The sequence below is a fragment of the Ruditapes philippinarum genome, unplaced genomic scaffold (genome assembly GCF_026571515.1).
Source record: "Ruditapes philippinarum isolate M1 unplaced genomic scaffold, ASM2657151v2 ctg683_1_1_1_1, whole genome shotgun sequence".
In the NCBI taxonomy this organism is placed as follows: domain Eukaryota; kingdom Metazoa; phylum Mollusca; class Bivalvia; order Venerida; family Veneridae; genus Ruditapes; species Ruditapes philippinarum.
This window is the reverse complement of record NW_026861864.1, coordinates 81794-97601: the sequence shown is the minus strand read 5'-3', so window position 1 is coordinate 97601 and position 15808 is coordinate 81794. Positions and strand designations below refer to the sequence as shown.

The following is a 15808-nucleotide window of genomic DNA, read 5'->3' as shown; positions in this document are numbered from 1 at the left end:
TCGTCAATTTGGATTTTAATTGTGTACTGTTGGTTGCCTTGGCCTTTTTTAGGACAGTGTCTATGAATATATTAACAGAGACCGAACATTTAAAAATAAATGCATTCTATTTTAACATCTTCACGTCTAATTGAACTGAAAGTCATTTTACATCAACATGTTCGGTGTTAAATTTTCACCCACTAACCTCGTTTTAATAATATATAATTACCTTCCTTTTCTTTTCTGGAGAATAGACAGTTACAATACTTGAGTTTTACTGTAAAACATGCGAGTCATGCGTATGCAAAATCATTATCTTTTTACTATGTAGAAGACGTTTATTTATAAACATATATATGTATGTCTCATACAGTTCATTGCCATAACACATAACACATATACGATCATCAGTGTCAATACGTGCATTTTAAATTAACATATCGATCTATTTATGTGCAGTGAATAAATCTGGCGTTTTAAATTGAAACATATCGATAACTTTTTGTCGTTCATAAAAAAATCTTCTTTTCGATTATTGGAAGAGCTGCCACTTATTTTAATTAATTGAAATCAGCGGTGTACTGTCGATACTTTGCGTACATATGTGTGCGGTTTTTTAAATTGTTTTGTGTTTTTTTTTTGTTTTTTGTTTTGTTTTTTAATTTGCTTATGTGTACAATTACAGCTTGAATTTGCTATTCCTTTTATTATTACATCAATATTTTTGACAAATACGGGTGTTTTAAAAGCATACTATTCATCGCTCTGTGAGTGTGGAGACCCTGGTTCGAATTCAGGAAAAGGCATTTTTCATTTCATTGTTTTTAGATGTTTTTCAACTAACTGGATTTTTGAACATAAGTTTTACACAGATTCGCTTTCAACAGACTGAGTTAAAGTGAAGTCGATAATTAGGGTGAAAATTGACTAAATGAGCCGAAATTGTGTTCAACATAAGGCAAATGGAATTTAGAATTTCAAATACATGTAGAATAAAATTAGAAATACTATTCAATCTGTTCAATAAGTGCAAAGAAATCAAATACATTTCTGTTATAAGTTTAACTTTCAATTGTGAAAAACATTAGATTAATTACAGGTTTATAAAAGAGATAATTGAAACTCACGTGACGAACTTTTCTCGCCGAGGCGCCAGACCTCTACCGTTGGTCCATTGCCCTAGATTCAAGAGGGAGGTCTGGCGCCTACTTTCAAAAGTTATAATAAAAGAATTCACAAAAAAATATTTAAAAAATGAAAGTTAAAACCATACCCTAAAAATGTGCGCAAATGCATAACTAACAGAACTGGCTCCTTTGCGATTTTGCAAGATGACGGAACTGGTTTATTTGCGATGATGCTATGTCAATCTATGTCTTAAGTACCAGTTAGATAGGTGCAATGGTCTCAATATATTAGTAAGTCGATCTGTACGTTTAATTTTTTCTTCAATTTTTTTAAACGCATAAACCCAACTTTCTTCGACCGACGTTACTGAAATAAACGAAAACAACAGAAAAATGCGGTTATTTCAAGGATGAATAATGCGGTGTCCAAATATACAAAAACAGGTTATTATTAAAGTGGTACTACAATATTGATTCTATACATATTTATATTGTATTTTGATCAGTCATGTGAGCTGAACGCACTAGAAAGGCGTTATATTTCGTAATCAAAGCAATATTATTCTCACTATGCCCCAACTGTACTTAGTGAAGCATTTTTATGGTGGCTAATTTCTGCCATTTCGTGTTTTCGTGTCGTCGCCCCTAAAAAGGCGAAGGCGAAGACACGATAAAATCCTCACTGGCGTAGACAATCTTTGTATCGGCGCCCTATATTTGTCGTGTCGCCGTGTCCTCTTCTCAAATTGCGAAATGGAAAGATTTCTACCCGCCAGCACGATAATTTTGCAGAAAAAAATCTCGTGTCTTCGGCTATTAAAATATCGTTATTTCGCCTAAAATACATCGTGTCTTCGTATCGGCGCCCTCAAAAGTCGAAGGGGGAGACACGATAAGTGAGCATATTATCGTGACTTTTGAGGGGCGAAGATACGAACTGGCAGAAATCAGCCACCATACATTTTGCATGTAGTAAAGAGAAATAAACTTCAAATGAACTGACATATTTTACCTTGTTTTGGGGAAAACTATCTTTATCTTTCTGCTCGTCTGCAGGCTTGACATCCATTTTGTACGACAGAAAGATACGGTGTCACTGTCAGAAGTAAGATATTTTGACGCTGCGCGCAAAAGTTGTTGTAAACGCTCTTTCTACGTGAAACTGGTACTGGTTCATTGGCGATGGTATGTAAGATGACAGTTGATTCAAGATTTAGCCAGGGATGAAATAAATTGCATAAATCTATACATAGCTGTTACCTACTATCTGAACTCAACTGATTCAGATAATACAATATCGTTTTTGTCTGCAACATCTGTGAGAACTGCACGATCTGTCATCTTTGCAAAATATGTTGCGGATTGTCGATATGCGACGAGATATTTATTAAAATCATTTTAAACCGTTTATTTGTTATAAGTCGAGCGTTACCCGCGCCCGGTGGTAGCTCTTGTTTAGATAAGCATTTGCTGACGTTTTTATCAACTATTTATGCTTTTAGCTATAGGAAAATCAATCGCGAAAATAACAACCGCGGTAATTTAGGATTCTATACTTGTATATGCGTGAACTCGCCAGCCTTGAACTTCTTTTTCTCCATGTACTGATAAGCTATATATTATAATAAGTTCATTATGATACTTAAACATACGTAGTATTCATATACATACTTAAAATAATTGTTAAGTTGAGATGATCAGATCAGTGATATAATGTATGATATAGTTGTACTTGGTGCTGGAGTGGTCGGTTTATCAACGGCAGTAAGAATTCAGGATGTGTTACCTGATAGAAAAGTGACATTAATCGCCGACAAGTTCACTAAAGATACAACGAGCGACGGAGCGGCAGGAATATTCCGACCGTCTGTGGAGAAAACACCGGTGAAATGTTTACAACAATACAGGTACTTTAGTATAGTTTACACAGCCTGTACACGTTCTATTTTATATCTTAAAATGCATATAAGCAAGTTACAAGTAGCTTAATTAAACATTTATTTTATTTCAGTGACACACGTAGATTTAAAATTTATTATTTAGAAGAAAGGCATGTATTGTATTTTATGTTGTTGTTGTTATTGACAACACTGATTCTCATATTGATCAATCGATTATGTCTCAAATACATACCGGTTAAAGGGTTAGATGCAGTAAGGGGCACATACGCTTGGGCCTCGCCAATAAAAAAGAACATTTATCATTTTAACATATATCTTAATATTGAAGTAAAAATCCCAGGGAATTGATTATAAACATGATTTTTTAATTCGCGTGGAAATTGAATGAAACCAATTTTGAGCCCACTTGGGATTATATGCTAAAAGTAACTGAGAATAAGCTAATGCTGAACAAGAGGGGGTCACTGTCTGACCCCAAAGTGTATCTTAAATAATCAACCCCAATAAATCTAAAACAATATTTATTATATTACTAGTATTATGTTGAGCACTTTGTTCGAAATAGCGACGAAGACATTTGAGCCGCGTCACGACAAAACCAACATAATGACTTTGCGACCAGGATGGATCCAGACCAGCCTGCGCATCCGCGCAGTCTGATCAGGATCCACGCCTTTCGCTTACCAACCCTATTACAAGTAGAGAAACTGATAGCGAACAGCATGGATCCTGATCAGACTGCGCGGATGCGCAGGCTGGTCTGGATCCATGCTGGTCGCAAACCCATTATGTTGGGTTTGTCATGACACGGCTCATTTCATAAAACTGCTTAGTGCAACATGGTCCTGTTGTGGCTGCTAAATTAATGTTAGTTTCTTGGTGTCTTCTGAAGTATCGCTAGGACGGAAAACAAGCCAACAAGTGTCGGCTACATGACGGTTATCGCGAAACCAACAAAAAAAACCGGACTTCATAGCTGCACATTAATGGTATGTTATCTCATTGTCATGCGGTGCTCGCACAGGAAACATGTCAATTTGCTTTAATGGACTTGAAGTTAACGTCGTTCAAACAAATTGGGGAAAAATAAGTAGCGAAGTTAATTTAATGTCCTGGTTTTGCTAGTGTACGGATTCATTGTTTCATATAAATATAGTCATGTTCTACGCTACCGGTTTTCCACTTGTGATAATTATTTACAATAGTTGACCAAGTTTTCAAGTTTCAAGCGTTTATACAGCATAAACATACAATAAACCTGTTCATTGGTATACATATGATATAACCAATTGACTGTTTAAATCAGTTCAGTCGCGCATTTAAGATAACTGACTTTCTGCATGTGATAATTCGCACCAATACTTACTAGTAACTTACTTTCTATCTGTAATCAATATAGCCGCACAAATATTTTTTCTGGCATTCTAACTGTGATAAATATACATGTAGTCGTACACATTTCCTGTCTGTGATCAATGTAGTCCAAACAGTGGTTTTCTGGCTTTCTGTCTGTGATCAATGAAGTTGCACCTGTAGTTAACTGGCTTTTTGTCTGTGATCAATATAGTCGCACATGTAGTTAACTGGCTTTCCGTCTGTGATAAGTGTAGTCGTACAAATTTCGTGTCGGTGATCAATGTAGTCGAAACAGAAGTTTTTTTGGCTTACTGGTTGTGATCAATGTAGTCGCACTTGTAGTTTACTGACTTTCTGTCTGTGATCAATGACGTTGCACCTGTAGTTTATTGGCTTTCTGACTGTGATTTATGTAGTCGCACCTGAAGTTTACTGGCTTTCTGATTATCATGAATATAGTTGTACAAATTTCGTGTTTGTGATCAATGTAGTCGAAACAGTAGTTTTCTGGCATTCTGGCTGTGGTTAATGAAGTTGCACCTTACTGTCTGTGATCAATGTAGTCGCACTTGTTGTTTACTGTTATTCTGTATGTGATCAATAACGTTGCACCTGAAGTTTGCTGGCTTTCTGACTTTGATCAATGTAGTCGTACAAATTTCGTGTCGGTGATCAATGTAGTCAAAACTGAAGTTTTTTTGGCTTACTGGCTGTGATCAATGAAGTCGCACTTGTAGTTTACTGACTTTCTGTCTGTGATCAATGATGTTGCACCTGTAGTTTATTGGCTTTCTGACTGTGATTAATGTAGTCGCACCTGAAGTTTACTGGCTTTCTGAATATCATGAATATAGTCGTACAAATTTCGTGTTTGTGATCAATGTAACCGAAACAGTAGTTTTCTGGCATTCTTGCTGTGATTATTTGAAGTGAAGTTGCGCCTGTAGTTAACTAGCTTTTTGTCTGTGATCAATATAGTCGCGCACGTAGTAAACTGGTGTTCTGTCTGTGATCATTGTAGTCGCATTTTGCAGTCTTACCTGTAGTTTACTGGCATTCTGTCTGTGATCAGTGAAGTTGCGCCTGTAGCTAACTGGCTTTTTGTCTGTGATCAATGTAGTCGCGCACGTAGTAAACTGGTGTTCTGTCTGTGATCATTGTAGTCGCATTTTGTAGTCGCACCTGTAGTTTACTGGCTTTCTGTCTGTGATCAATAAAGTTGAACATGTAGTAAACTAGCTTTCTGTCTGTAATTAAAGTATTTGCATACGTTGTTAACTGGCTTTCTGTCTGTGATAAATATAGTCTTACCTGTAGTTTACTGGCATTCTGTCTGTGATCAGTGAAGTTGCGCATGTAGCTAACTGGCTTTTTGTCTGTGATCAATGTAGTCGCGCACGTAGTAAACTGGTTTTCTGTCTGTGATTATTATAGTCGCACCTGTAGTTTACTGGCTTTCTGTCTGTGATCAATAAAGTTGCACATGTAGTTAACTGACTTTCTGTCTGTAATTAAAGTATTTGCATACGTAGTTAACTGGCTTTCTGCCTGTGATCAATGCAGTCGCACCTGTAGTAAACCTGCTTTATGTCTGTAATCAATGCAGTCGCACTGGTTTTATATATGTGATCAATATAGTCGCACCTGTAGTTGACTGGCATTCTGTCTGTGATCAATGAAATTGCACCTGCAATTAAAGTAGTCGCAAACTTAGTTAACTGGTTTTCTGTCTGTGATAAATATAGTCGCACATGCAGTTTACTGGCATTTTGTCTGTGATCAATGAAGTTGCACCTGTAGTAAACTGCCTTCTGTGATCCATGCAGTACCCGTAGTTTACTGGCTGTCTGTCTGTGATCAATGTGGTCGTAGCAACAGCTAGCTAACTGACTTCTCTATGTTATCAACGTGTTATCACACAAATAGTTACATGTAAGTGATTTCGAGTCTGTTATCAATGTAATCACAACTATAGCTTACTGGTTTCATGTCTGTTTTCAGTGTAATAACACAAATAATTTTAGAAATATAGTCGCACTTATAGGTTTCCTGATTTTTATCAGTGAAGTTGCTTCAAGTTAAGTGACTTCATGTCTGCGACTTGACGCCCCAGTTTTCTGACTTACTGTCTGTTATCAATGTAATCACACCTAACTGACTTTCTGTATGTGATAAGTATAGACCTATCAATAGCTTACCATTTTCCTGTTATCATACTAAAAATACTGACTTCATATGTTGTGCAACATCAGTGTAATCACAAAATTAATATTACTGGTTTTATGTATGTTATCAATGTAACCACACAAGTAGTTTACTGGTTATAGTCTTTTATCAATGTAGCCACACAAGTAGTTAACTGGTTATAGTCTTTTATCAATGTAACCACACAAGTAGTTTACTGGTTATAGTCTTTTATCAATGTAACCACACAAGTAGTTTACAGGTTATAGTCTTTTATCAATGTAACCACACAAGTAGTTAACTGGTTATAGTCTTTTATCAATGTAACCACACAAGTAGTTAACTGGTTATAGTCTTTTATCAATGTAATAACACAAGTAGTTTACTAGTTATTGTATTTCATCAATGTAGCCACACTTAATGTCTACTGGCATTCTGATTGGTATTAATTATTTCTTGTCTTCTTTAAGGACATGGTGTCAGGATTCATTTAAATGGTATCACACATTGAATGTAGAGGATGATCCCAGTGAAACAGGCGTTATACGTCTATCAGGCTACCATTTTGCAAACAAAGGCTCAAATGTGAGTTTAGCAACATCTTTGCTTCAATGGTTTTATTAACTTGCAGACAAGAACCTTTTGTAAAGTTTTTTTCTAGTATTAATTACGTACATGAATTTTTACAAGGAACATACAAGTGTTGATCGACATTTCAATTATTCTGATTAATAAAATAAAATTTTAACAAAATATACAGGCAACCATTTTCAGTTACGATTGTGTAGTTTTAATAGCACAGTATCATAGATATCTAATTGTCCGTTTTACATTCCAATAACAATAAAATATCAGTAAAGTTCATATAACTAAAATAATTGTATAATGATTGTAAGTCACGTATCATTGAATACAAACCGACTTTCGTATCTTTTCGACCCTTTCCGTCAAACTCCGGATACTGATTTCGACGGTTGCAGAAACCGGAAGTGTACGTACCAGTCCTGATAACATTATTTTGGATTTGGTTTTAATTGTACATCAGCGAGTATTTTTAAATTGATTATGTTTGTAAGACATATGTTTAATCATTATTTTACCGAACTTGGATGTCAAATATATATTGTACATTCGTTATGTTTTAACAAAGATTCCACCTTGTGTTTTTCTCTACATCTATAACCACGTGCTGGAACTACTTAAAGTGCGAGGTTATTTTGAATAATAAACAAGGTGCTCCGATTGATGCACCGATACTAACAGGTGCATGTTTGTTGTAAGAAAATTTATAGTTATCATTAATCATAATAATTTTAAAAGAGTTGATGGCGTTTTGTGCAATAAAGACCAAGGTATCATCTGTAAATTAATAAAATTTGGTACAGTCAATATGACAACATTGTTTATTTAGCCCCCAAGATTTCACTACGGTATCACTGAATTGACAGAAAAAGAGCTTGCCGATCTGCCTGGAAATTTTAGGTAATATAATTATCCAATTAGATCTATATATTTATTTAATTTCCTAGTAACCGTAAATTACCCAGATACAGTCAAACCTGTGAACAAAGGTCTTCCAGGGAAGAGACAGATACTGGCCTTTATAGACAAGTTGTCTTTATTTGGAGGTTACTTCATTTTATAAAAAAAGTAGTCTTTATTTGCAGGGTTTTCTTTATTCAGAGATGGTCATTAACCCAGGTTTGACTGTACGTTTTTTTCTGCTTCACTCCAAATTAATAACATATTATGTATCAGTTTATTAAGCCATTCTTGTTGATGTTCCAAGAACGATTCTCAATGTAACTGCTTAAATGTATTAAACAATATATTAATCATGTTATAAAATTGTTAATATCATTTTATTACTACAGGCTTGATGTTTTGTGTTATATTTTTAAACAATTTATTTCTGTTATAAAGTTTTGGGTGGAAATATACAAGTTTGATGATTGAATGCAGAAGATACTTGCCTTGGTTAACAAAAAGGTTTGTGTTCTTTTCAGTATATATTTATTATATTTATCAGTTGAGTAAACAATGCTGGTCTTCTTGATATTTCATTATATGATTAAGAAACCCCAGTTTTGTATACTAGTTGTTAGAAGAAGGTAAAAACATATATTTGTAAGGTTAGAGAATACTATGTATTATCATGTTGAAAGTACACCTGTAGATAATGTTAGATCGTTAAGGACAACAAAGAAAGCATTTTTAACGATATTATAGGTTTGTTTCGAGAGGTGGTCGCATAGAAAAGAGGAAAGTCAACGAGATACTTGAAGTAAGTACAAAATGTATATCAAAAGATCCTTATTTTGACGGGGAAAAAAAGATCATAATTTTCTTTTAATGATCTCATAAGCTGACACAGTCTCATATTCAATGTTTTTGAGTTGTTTGCTCACATATATCTTCTATTATCTTTTAAACAATACACCAATTAATTAACTATTCAATCAGAATGAACCGGTATATCGTGCAGTGGATGTAAACATTATCAAAAATTGAAGTAAATATCAACTTTTTATAGTTTGCAGGAAAATGTTCTCTGCTTGTGAACTGTACCGGTTTTGGCTCGTCGACTCTCTTGAATGATAAAAAAGTGTTTCCTGTAAGAGGACATTTGATCAGGGTAAGTTTTGTTTCTTAAAATTTCAAATCATTTACATAAAAAAGCAACAAACAAAATACAAACAAACAAATAAATACTTCTAGTCGACAATTATCGAGTTTTCGTCATCATGATTTCGCATCTTCACCATCGTATTTTTGAGTTTTCGCATTTTGGTCGTCGTATTTTCGTGATTTTCAAGTTTTTGCATTTCAAATTTCTTAATCGTAGCAATAACTATATACTGACTGAGGATATATTTATGTGTTTGAGAATGATTTGTTACTAGAACATAATTATTAAGTTATATTTCAAAAATTGTATATACAGGTTGCAGCACCATGGGTCAAGCATTTTTATGTTTGGGATGATGCTTCCAGTTACATTTACCCAGGGTGAGTCTGTTTGATCAAGTATATTTAGAGGTACATCTAAAACATGATTCTACACAATCTTACCATCTCGAGCTCCGTGTTAAAGATGATGCTACACAAGCACGCAGAAATAGAGTTCATGAAAACGTCATGTAATGTTTTCATTTTGTTGATTAGAGGAACGAAACTATTGTTTCTTTTACAATATACGTTGCATTCAAAGTTAATTACTGTAGTTGTTAGTAAACAAACAAGCATGATGGTATATAAACCACCATTTGTTGTTTTTTTTATTGTTTTTTTATACATAATTTTTATAATATTTTTCTTTGCAACAATATTTGCAGACAGGACAATGTTGTACTAGGGGGCACGCGCCAAAAAGACCAGTATGAAACATCTGGCGGTTGGGAATGGTTTGATGACGTAAAATCAAGATGTGTTAATCTTCTTCCCGGGCTCAAAGTATTCTAATTTAATATTTCTGTTGCTATTTTTTCTTACACAAGCCTACTACAATCTCGTCTGCACATTTTGTGGCGTCTGTATTAAATGAACGGATAATTAAACATTTTATTCGTGCTTGGTTTTACTTAGTAAGGAACTGACAAGTCAACACTGATTTGTCTAGCTGATCATCAAATACCGTAATATATTTTTTATGCATGGGCGATGGATTATATATGTATTTCAGATTTCGTTTCTCAAAATTCAAATGCCATTTATGACTGAAATATTTAGTTAATTTCAAACAATGATGACATATATTTCCAGAATTCTGAGGTTATAAACAAATGGGTTGGACTGAGACCACACAGGGCATTTATTAGGTTGGAAGTAGAAGATCTATCATGCAATGGAAAACAGTTAAAGGTTGGGTCTAACATAGATTGCATACACAATTACAGTTCTTCCTTTTTTCTTTCTTTTTTGTTGTTCTCTGTTCTGTTATGAAGGCTTAGATAATTTTCGGGGAGGTTTTTTTTTAAACTAAAAGTACCAGACGCACATACTATAGCGTTAGGGATTCCATAAGCACCGAGAGTTGTGTTCATGAGCTTTACTGCAGTCCCTCAGGCTATCACCGTGGGTTTACTTACCGATAATAACCCGTTTTTTGTTTTTGCTTTCAATACTTTCATTTGATAGCCTAACTATCATTTTTCACATAATCCAAATTGAAAGTGTACATTTATTTCCTCTCAAAGGCAGTAAGCCACCTGAATATTATTTCAGGTGGTGATTCTCTATAAATAAATAATAATTAAGCGAGAAATAAAGCATGATAAGAAACTATTTTTTCACAAAACTATATGGTTTTGCAGGTTGTGCATAATTACGGACACGGTGCTAACGGGGTGGCACTGAGTTGGGGCACTGCCATTGAAGCTACCGAAATAGTCAAAACCATACTTAGCCAGGAATCATCCAGGTTCAAGTCAAAGTTATGATGATTTTTGTGTTAGTTATAAATTATAAGATATTTTAGTTAATGTGTAGGTTTTAGTTAAGCAATCCTATTTTATTGTCCGTTTTATACAAAACAGTACACAAATAATACAGAGAAGGATACGGTTATTTAAACATGTATAATATGTATATGACCTATTAAAGGGTGTAAAGATATATCTATTGGAAAAGAGTTTTTGACAGTAAAAATGCATGCGCCCCTCTTAATGAAAGATACAAACAACTTTTTTTCATATGGGTATTTTGAAATTATTTCTTTTCAAAATTCAATTAACAATTTTGGCAACAGACATAAAGTTTTATACACTGTAAATCTAAAATGTCGTTATCATTATTTTTCAAAACATTATTTATGTACATTGTTACAGTTTCAAAATAAATCCATTGGTCATACTGCTGAATCAGCTTTTTCGTTTTTACAATAAGTACAGTTTTAGTTATTAAGTAATTTGTATGGAAGTCAAAATGCTTAAATGTTCCTTTTGTCTCCTTTATCACAAATTATTTGACACTGAGCGCTGTTTTCTTTAGGCGAATAGCTCGAACCTTTCAATCTGATCTCCTCGCAATAGTCTCATATACGATGTTTACGGAAAGACCCGATGGTTTACGATTTAAGTTTGTTATTACACTACTATATTTCTACAGAAGTAAATTTCTATATTCTGAGGCGTAATTTACATGTTTACCTTAGTATTTATATATATGTTATGAATAAAAAGAAATAATATTACATCTTGTGTTGAGTTTGTTATACTACTCGTCAGAACTATTGATGGCGCTTGAATTTTTTGAGAATTTGGCTCCCTATAAGATGCTAGAGGCATTTTGTAGTACAAGTGGTATCTTGGTGTATTTTACCTATTTAAGGTATGCTGAATCCGATAAAGGTGGATACCAAATTAAAAAACTTGATCTTGACCATTGAAATGGCCATTTAAAATGACCACTAAAATGGCCGCCAAATTTCTTTATCATAAATGGATGATATTTCAAATAAAACTTTTAAGGAAAGGAAAAGCCTGAAATTTGTCACAAAGCATGTTTAGGTAAAAACAAATTAGACAATTAGACACCAAAACAGAATTAAAAAAAAAACAAAAAACAATCCAATATGGCTGAAAAACCCATGATGTCAGACATTTTTCTATAGGCCAATATGATAGTAATATAGAAGTAATATTAAAGATAGTACTGAAAATTTTAAGGCATTTACGCAGCGAACATTACACTCTTTCCTGCCCTATCTGCATGATATAGAGCTTTCATGTATTTTATCTGGCACTCAGATGCGTACTTATATTTGCACAGCGTGCGTTGTGAGGGGGTTAAAACGCGTGCATACAAAAAAGGCACTCTTGGGTTTTGGTGTTCGTTTTTCTGTTATCGGTTTTCGTCGCATTTCTCTGCGTCAGTTCTTCTGTTATTGGTCGTGATTTTCGTTCTTCTGTAATCGGTCCTGGTATCAGTTCTTTTGTTATTAGGTGTTCTGTTATCGGTTCTCGTCTCTGTTATTCTGTTATCGGTCCTGTTCTTTTCCGTTCTTCTGTTATCCGTTCTCGTGTCTATTCTTCTGTAATCAGTCCTGGTGTCCGTTTTGTTGTTGTCAATTCTTCTGAATATCAGGTCCCGTCTCTGTTATCGATCCCCGTCTTGATTTTTCTGTCATCAGTCCTCGTCTATGTTATTATATTATCAATCCTCGTCTCCGTTGTCTTGTTGTCATTGCTTCTGTTATCGGTCCCTGTATGTTATCGGATATCCTCTTCGTTCTTCTCCGTTCTACTGTAATCGTACTCGTGTCTTTTCTTCTGTAATCAGTCCTGGTCCTCCATTTTCTTGTTGTTAATTCTCCTGTCATCGGTTCTCGTCTCTGTTATCGATCCCCATCTCCATTCTTCTGTCATCAGTTCTCGTCTATGTTATTCTGTTATCAGTCCTCGTCTCTATTTTTCTGTTATCAATCCTCGTCTCCGTTGTCTTGTTGCCAGTTCTTCTGTTAGCGGTCCCTGTCCTGTTATGCTGTTATCGGTTCTCATCTCTGTTCGCTTGTTGTCAGTGCTACTGTTATCGGTTCCTGTCATTGTCCGCTTGTTGTCTGTTCTTTTGTCATCGGTCCCTGTATCCGTTCTTCTGTTATCGGTCGACTTCTATGTTCGCTTGTTGTCAGTTCTTTTCTCCGTTCTTCCTTCTGTAATCTGTCGTCGTCTTCGGTCTTGTACTTTCGGTACTTGTTTCCTGTTCGGTTAAGGTCTTCGTCTTGTTTCTATCGCTGCCGTCACTCTGTGTCAATGTCCTGGTTTTGTCAGTCTTGTAGTCATTTATTCGTTCAGTGGAGTAGCGGGGGATCGAACTCACGACCCCTTGACTTGTAGGCAGACAGTGTTACCACTGCACCATAGCGCCCGCTCTGAATAATAACCGTTTTTGAAAATGCTTTATACATAAAATACTATTTCAATGGCTAACAAAGGGTGTATTACAATTATATTTCAACCCCTCTTCTATGTAGCCAACCCACGTGACTTTTATATATGATCAAAGAAAATAGTACTCCATTTTTTACAAGTTATATTTTTATAGATAACTTTGCTGTTACTTTAAGATATCCTGGAAATTTATTGGAGGGTACCCGGAATTTTAATGTATATCGAATGATGTGATAATCTTCTTGTAGATTTTCTTAAAATCGAGACTGGATTCCAAAATTTTCGAGAGCTGCCATGGTATAGCAAGCACACGTAGCAATCTCCCAGTTTCAGACATTTTATGACTCAATGAAAATATGGTGTTGTTATTGTTGTTGTTGGTGTTTTTAACTTTAACTTTAAATTACAAATTAAATAGTCACTTATTTTTAAACAAGATGGTAAACATTGGTTGTTTTCTGTATTTTTGTTAAGAATGTGATAAGTATACACTTTAAAGTTTAAGATGACTTTTTAATATTATCGATTATCCATCGCCTTGAAAAAAGATTTTGTGTTGATTTTGCGCATACTTAATCCCGCTTTTGCATGTTGTGGAACAACAATAATTCATTTGTTTGTATACACAGTCTCATTGCTTATTTTGTCAATTATGAATACATTACAGCACTAATTGAATTTGATTTCGTTGGTAATGTTTACGAGAATTAATATGGAGTATATAGAGGACATTTGTTTGTTTGTGTGTAAGATGAAATTTTATTTCATCGAGTGGGCTTTAAAAACAGTATATCCACGAGTGGCGTGGCCACGAGTGAGAATACTGTTTTTAAAGTTCACGAGATGAAATAAAATTACATCTGACACAAGACACAAACAAATTCTTTTTATTTTATGCTCAAAAATAAGTTAAAACAAAATTTCCTTGATAATAACTTTAATATTAAAATCTCTTTTCCCCATTGTAGCCTCTATTATGTACATGTATTAGTCCAATTTTATTATAAAATACAAGAAGTCTTGGGCTGAAAAATAAGTTCGACAATCAACGTTAAATGGCGATGATATTATTCATTTTATTAAAAAATATGAATGATCGCTTATTTTAATAATAAAAACAACAATTTTAGTAGGAGAAAAAGTCCAACCATCCATCCATATTTCTGTTACTTACTGTGAATTTTTATTAGACCTTGCTCTGGTAAATGTAAGCGGCCGCCATTTTTAAAAGTTGTGTATTTCACGGGAGGAAAATAATTGTGTTTGATGCAGAGGGATATCATTTGGATTTGTTAGTCATACACCTTTTTAATAGAAAGAAAACTTATTTGAGGAGTGTGACAGACAATAAATAAGTGTTGACAGATGTGTAAACATTTAAAAAGTGGCTAGGAAACTGGAATTGGAAACTTGGAATTGTTGAAAGGCTGCCTTACGAACGCTGAGTTGTTTACTTATTCTTCGGGTTGATGGCTGTCATTGCTTTTCAAGTTTTCATAAAGCATACGGCAGTTATTGCTCGTCGGAAACTTAAATATGCCCAAATGTCATCAAGAGCAGTTTTGCATGTGGAAGAAATGTATTTTTCAGACTGTTAAAATGAAACAAAAAAATTAAGTGACGATATTTGCTGATTGGTAATTTGGATGAATAGAAGTAAGTTTTCTTCTTTTTACTACTTTTTACATTTGATTTATTTATCAATTTCGGCTTTGCTTTTCTCTAAACAGTCTGACATTGTCAAAATTGTCAGCAAAAAAATAAAATTGAGGTACCACATGGGGAAAATCTTAAGAAAGTAGTTTTGTCATTGAAAAGTTTGAAATTATAATTTTCACTGTGAAATTATCAAATATAATTTTCACGGATAAATCATTAATCCACTGAAAAGCATGAAATAAAAAAAAAATTCTTATTTATATATTTTAAGTCATATCTGCTAAAAATGATATCGTCATCGTTACTTCCGCAGTAGCACAGCCGGTTAAGTGATTGACTGATGTGTTCGATTCCTACTGATGCTTTTTTAAGACCTGTTTTTTTTTGTTTTGTTTTTTTTTTGGGGGGGGGGTCGGTTTGTGTTGTGTTTATGGCATTGAAATGACATTTTTTGACATTTCAAAATAATTATTCATTTTAAACCATAATTACCATAATAAGTGCAAAATTTATGAAAACAAAATGAACAACTTAAAAAATCATAGCTACAAATAATGTTGAAAATTACGGAACACCTGAAGTGACATTTTCCACATTTTCTCCCTGAATTGAATTCGTTTTTACGAGATAATAATTCCCAATTAGAAATATTATTTCGTTTGTAACGAAATATAAATTCTTAATTAAGAAATATTGATTTGTTATTATGAAA

General features: G+C 34.1%; 1 protein-coding gene across 1 annotated transcript; it reads left to right on the top strand.

Annotated features, from left to right (window-relative positions):
* The first annotated feature begins 2605 nt into the window (after positions 1 to 2605).
* On the top strand, positions 2606 to 11741 carry LOC132717161 (D-aspartate oxidase-like). The gene is made up of 10 exons (XM_060700570.1): positions 2606 to 3016; positions 7021 to 7135; positions 7962 to 8032; positions 8474 to 8539; positions 8780 to 8834; positions 9084 to 9185; positions 9495 to 9559; positions 9886 to 10003; positions 10313 to 10411; positions 10864 to 11741. The coding sequence occupies exons 1-10, from the start codon at positions 2823 to 2825 to the stop codon at positions 10987 to 10989; spliced, it is 1011 nt and encodes a 336-aa protein (XP_060556553.1). The 5' UTR covers positions 2606 to 2822; the 3' UTR covers positions 10990 to 11741.
* Positions 11742 to 15808: the final 4067 nt, after the last annotated feature.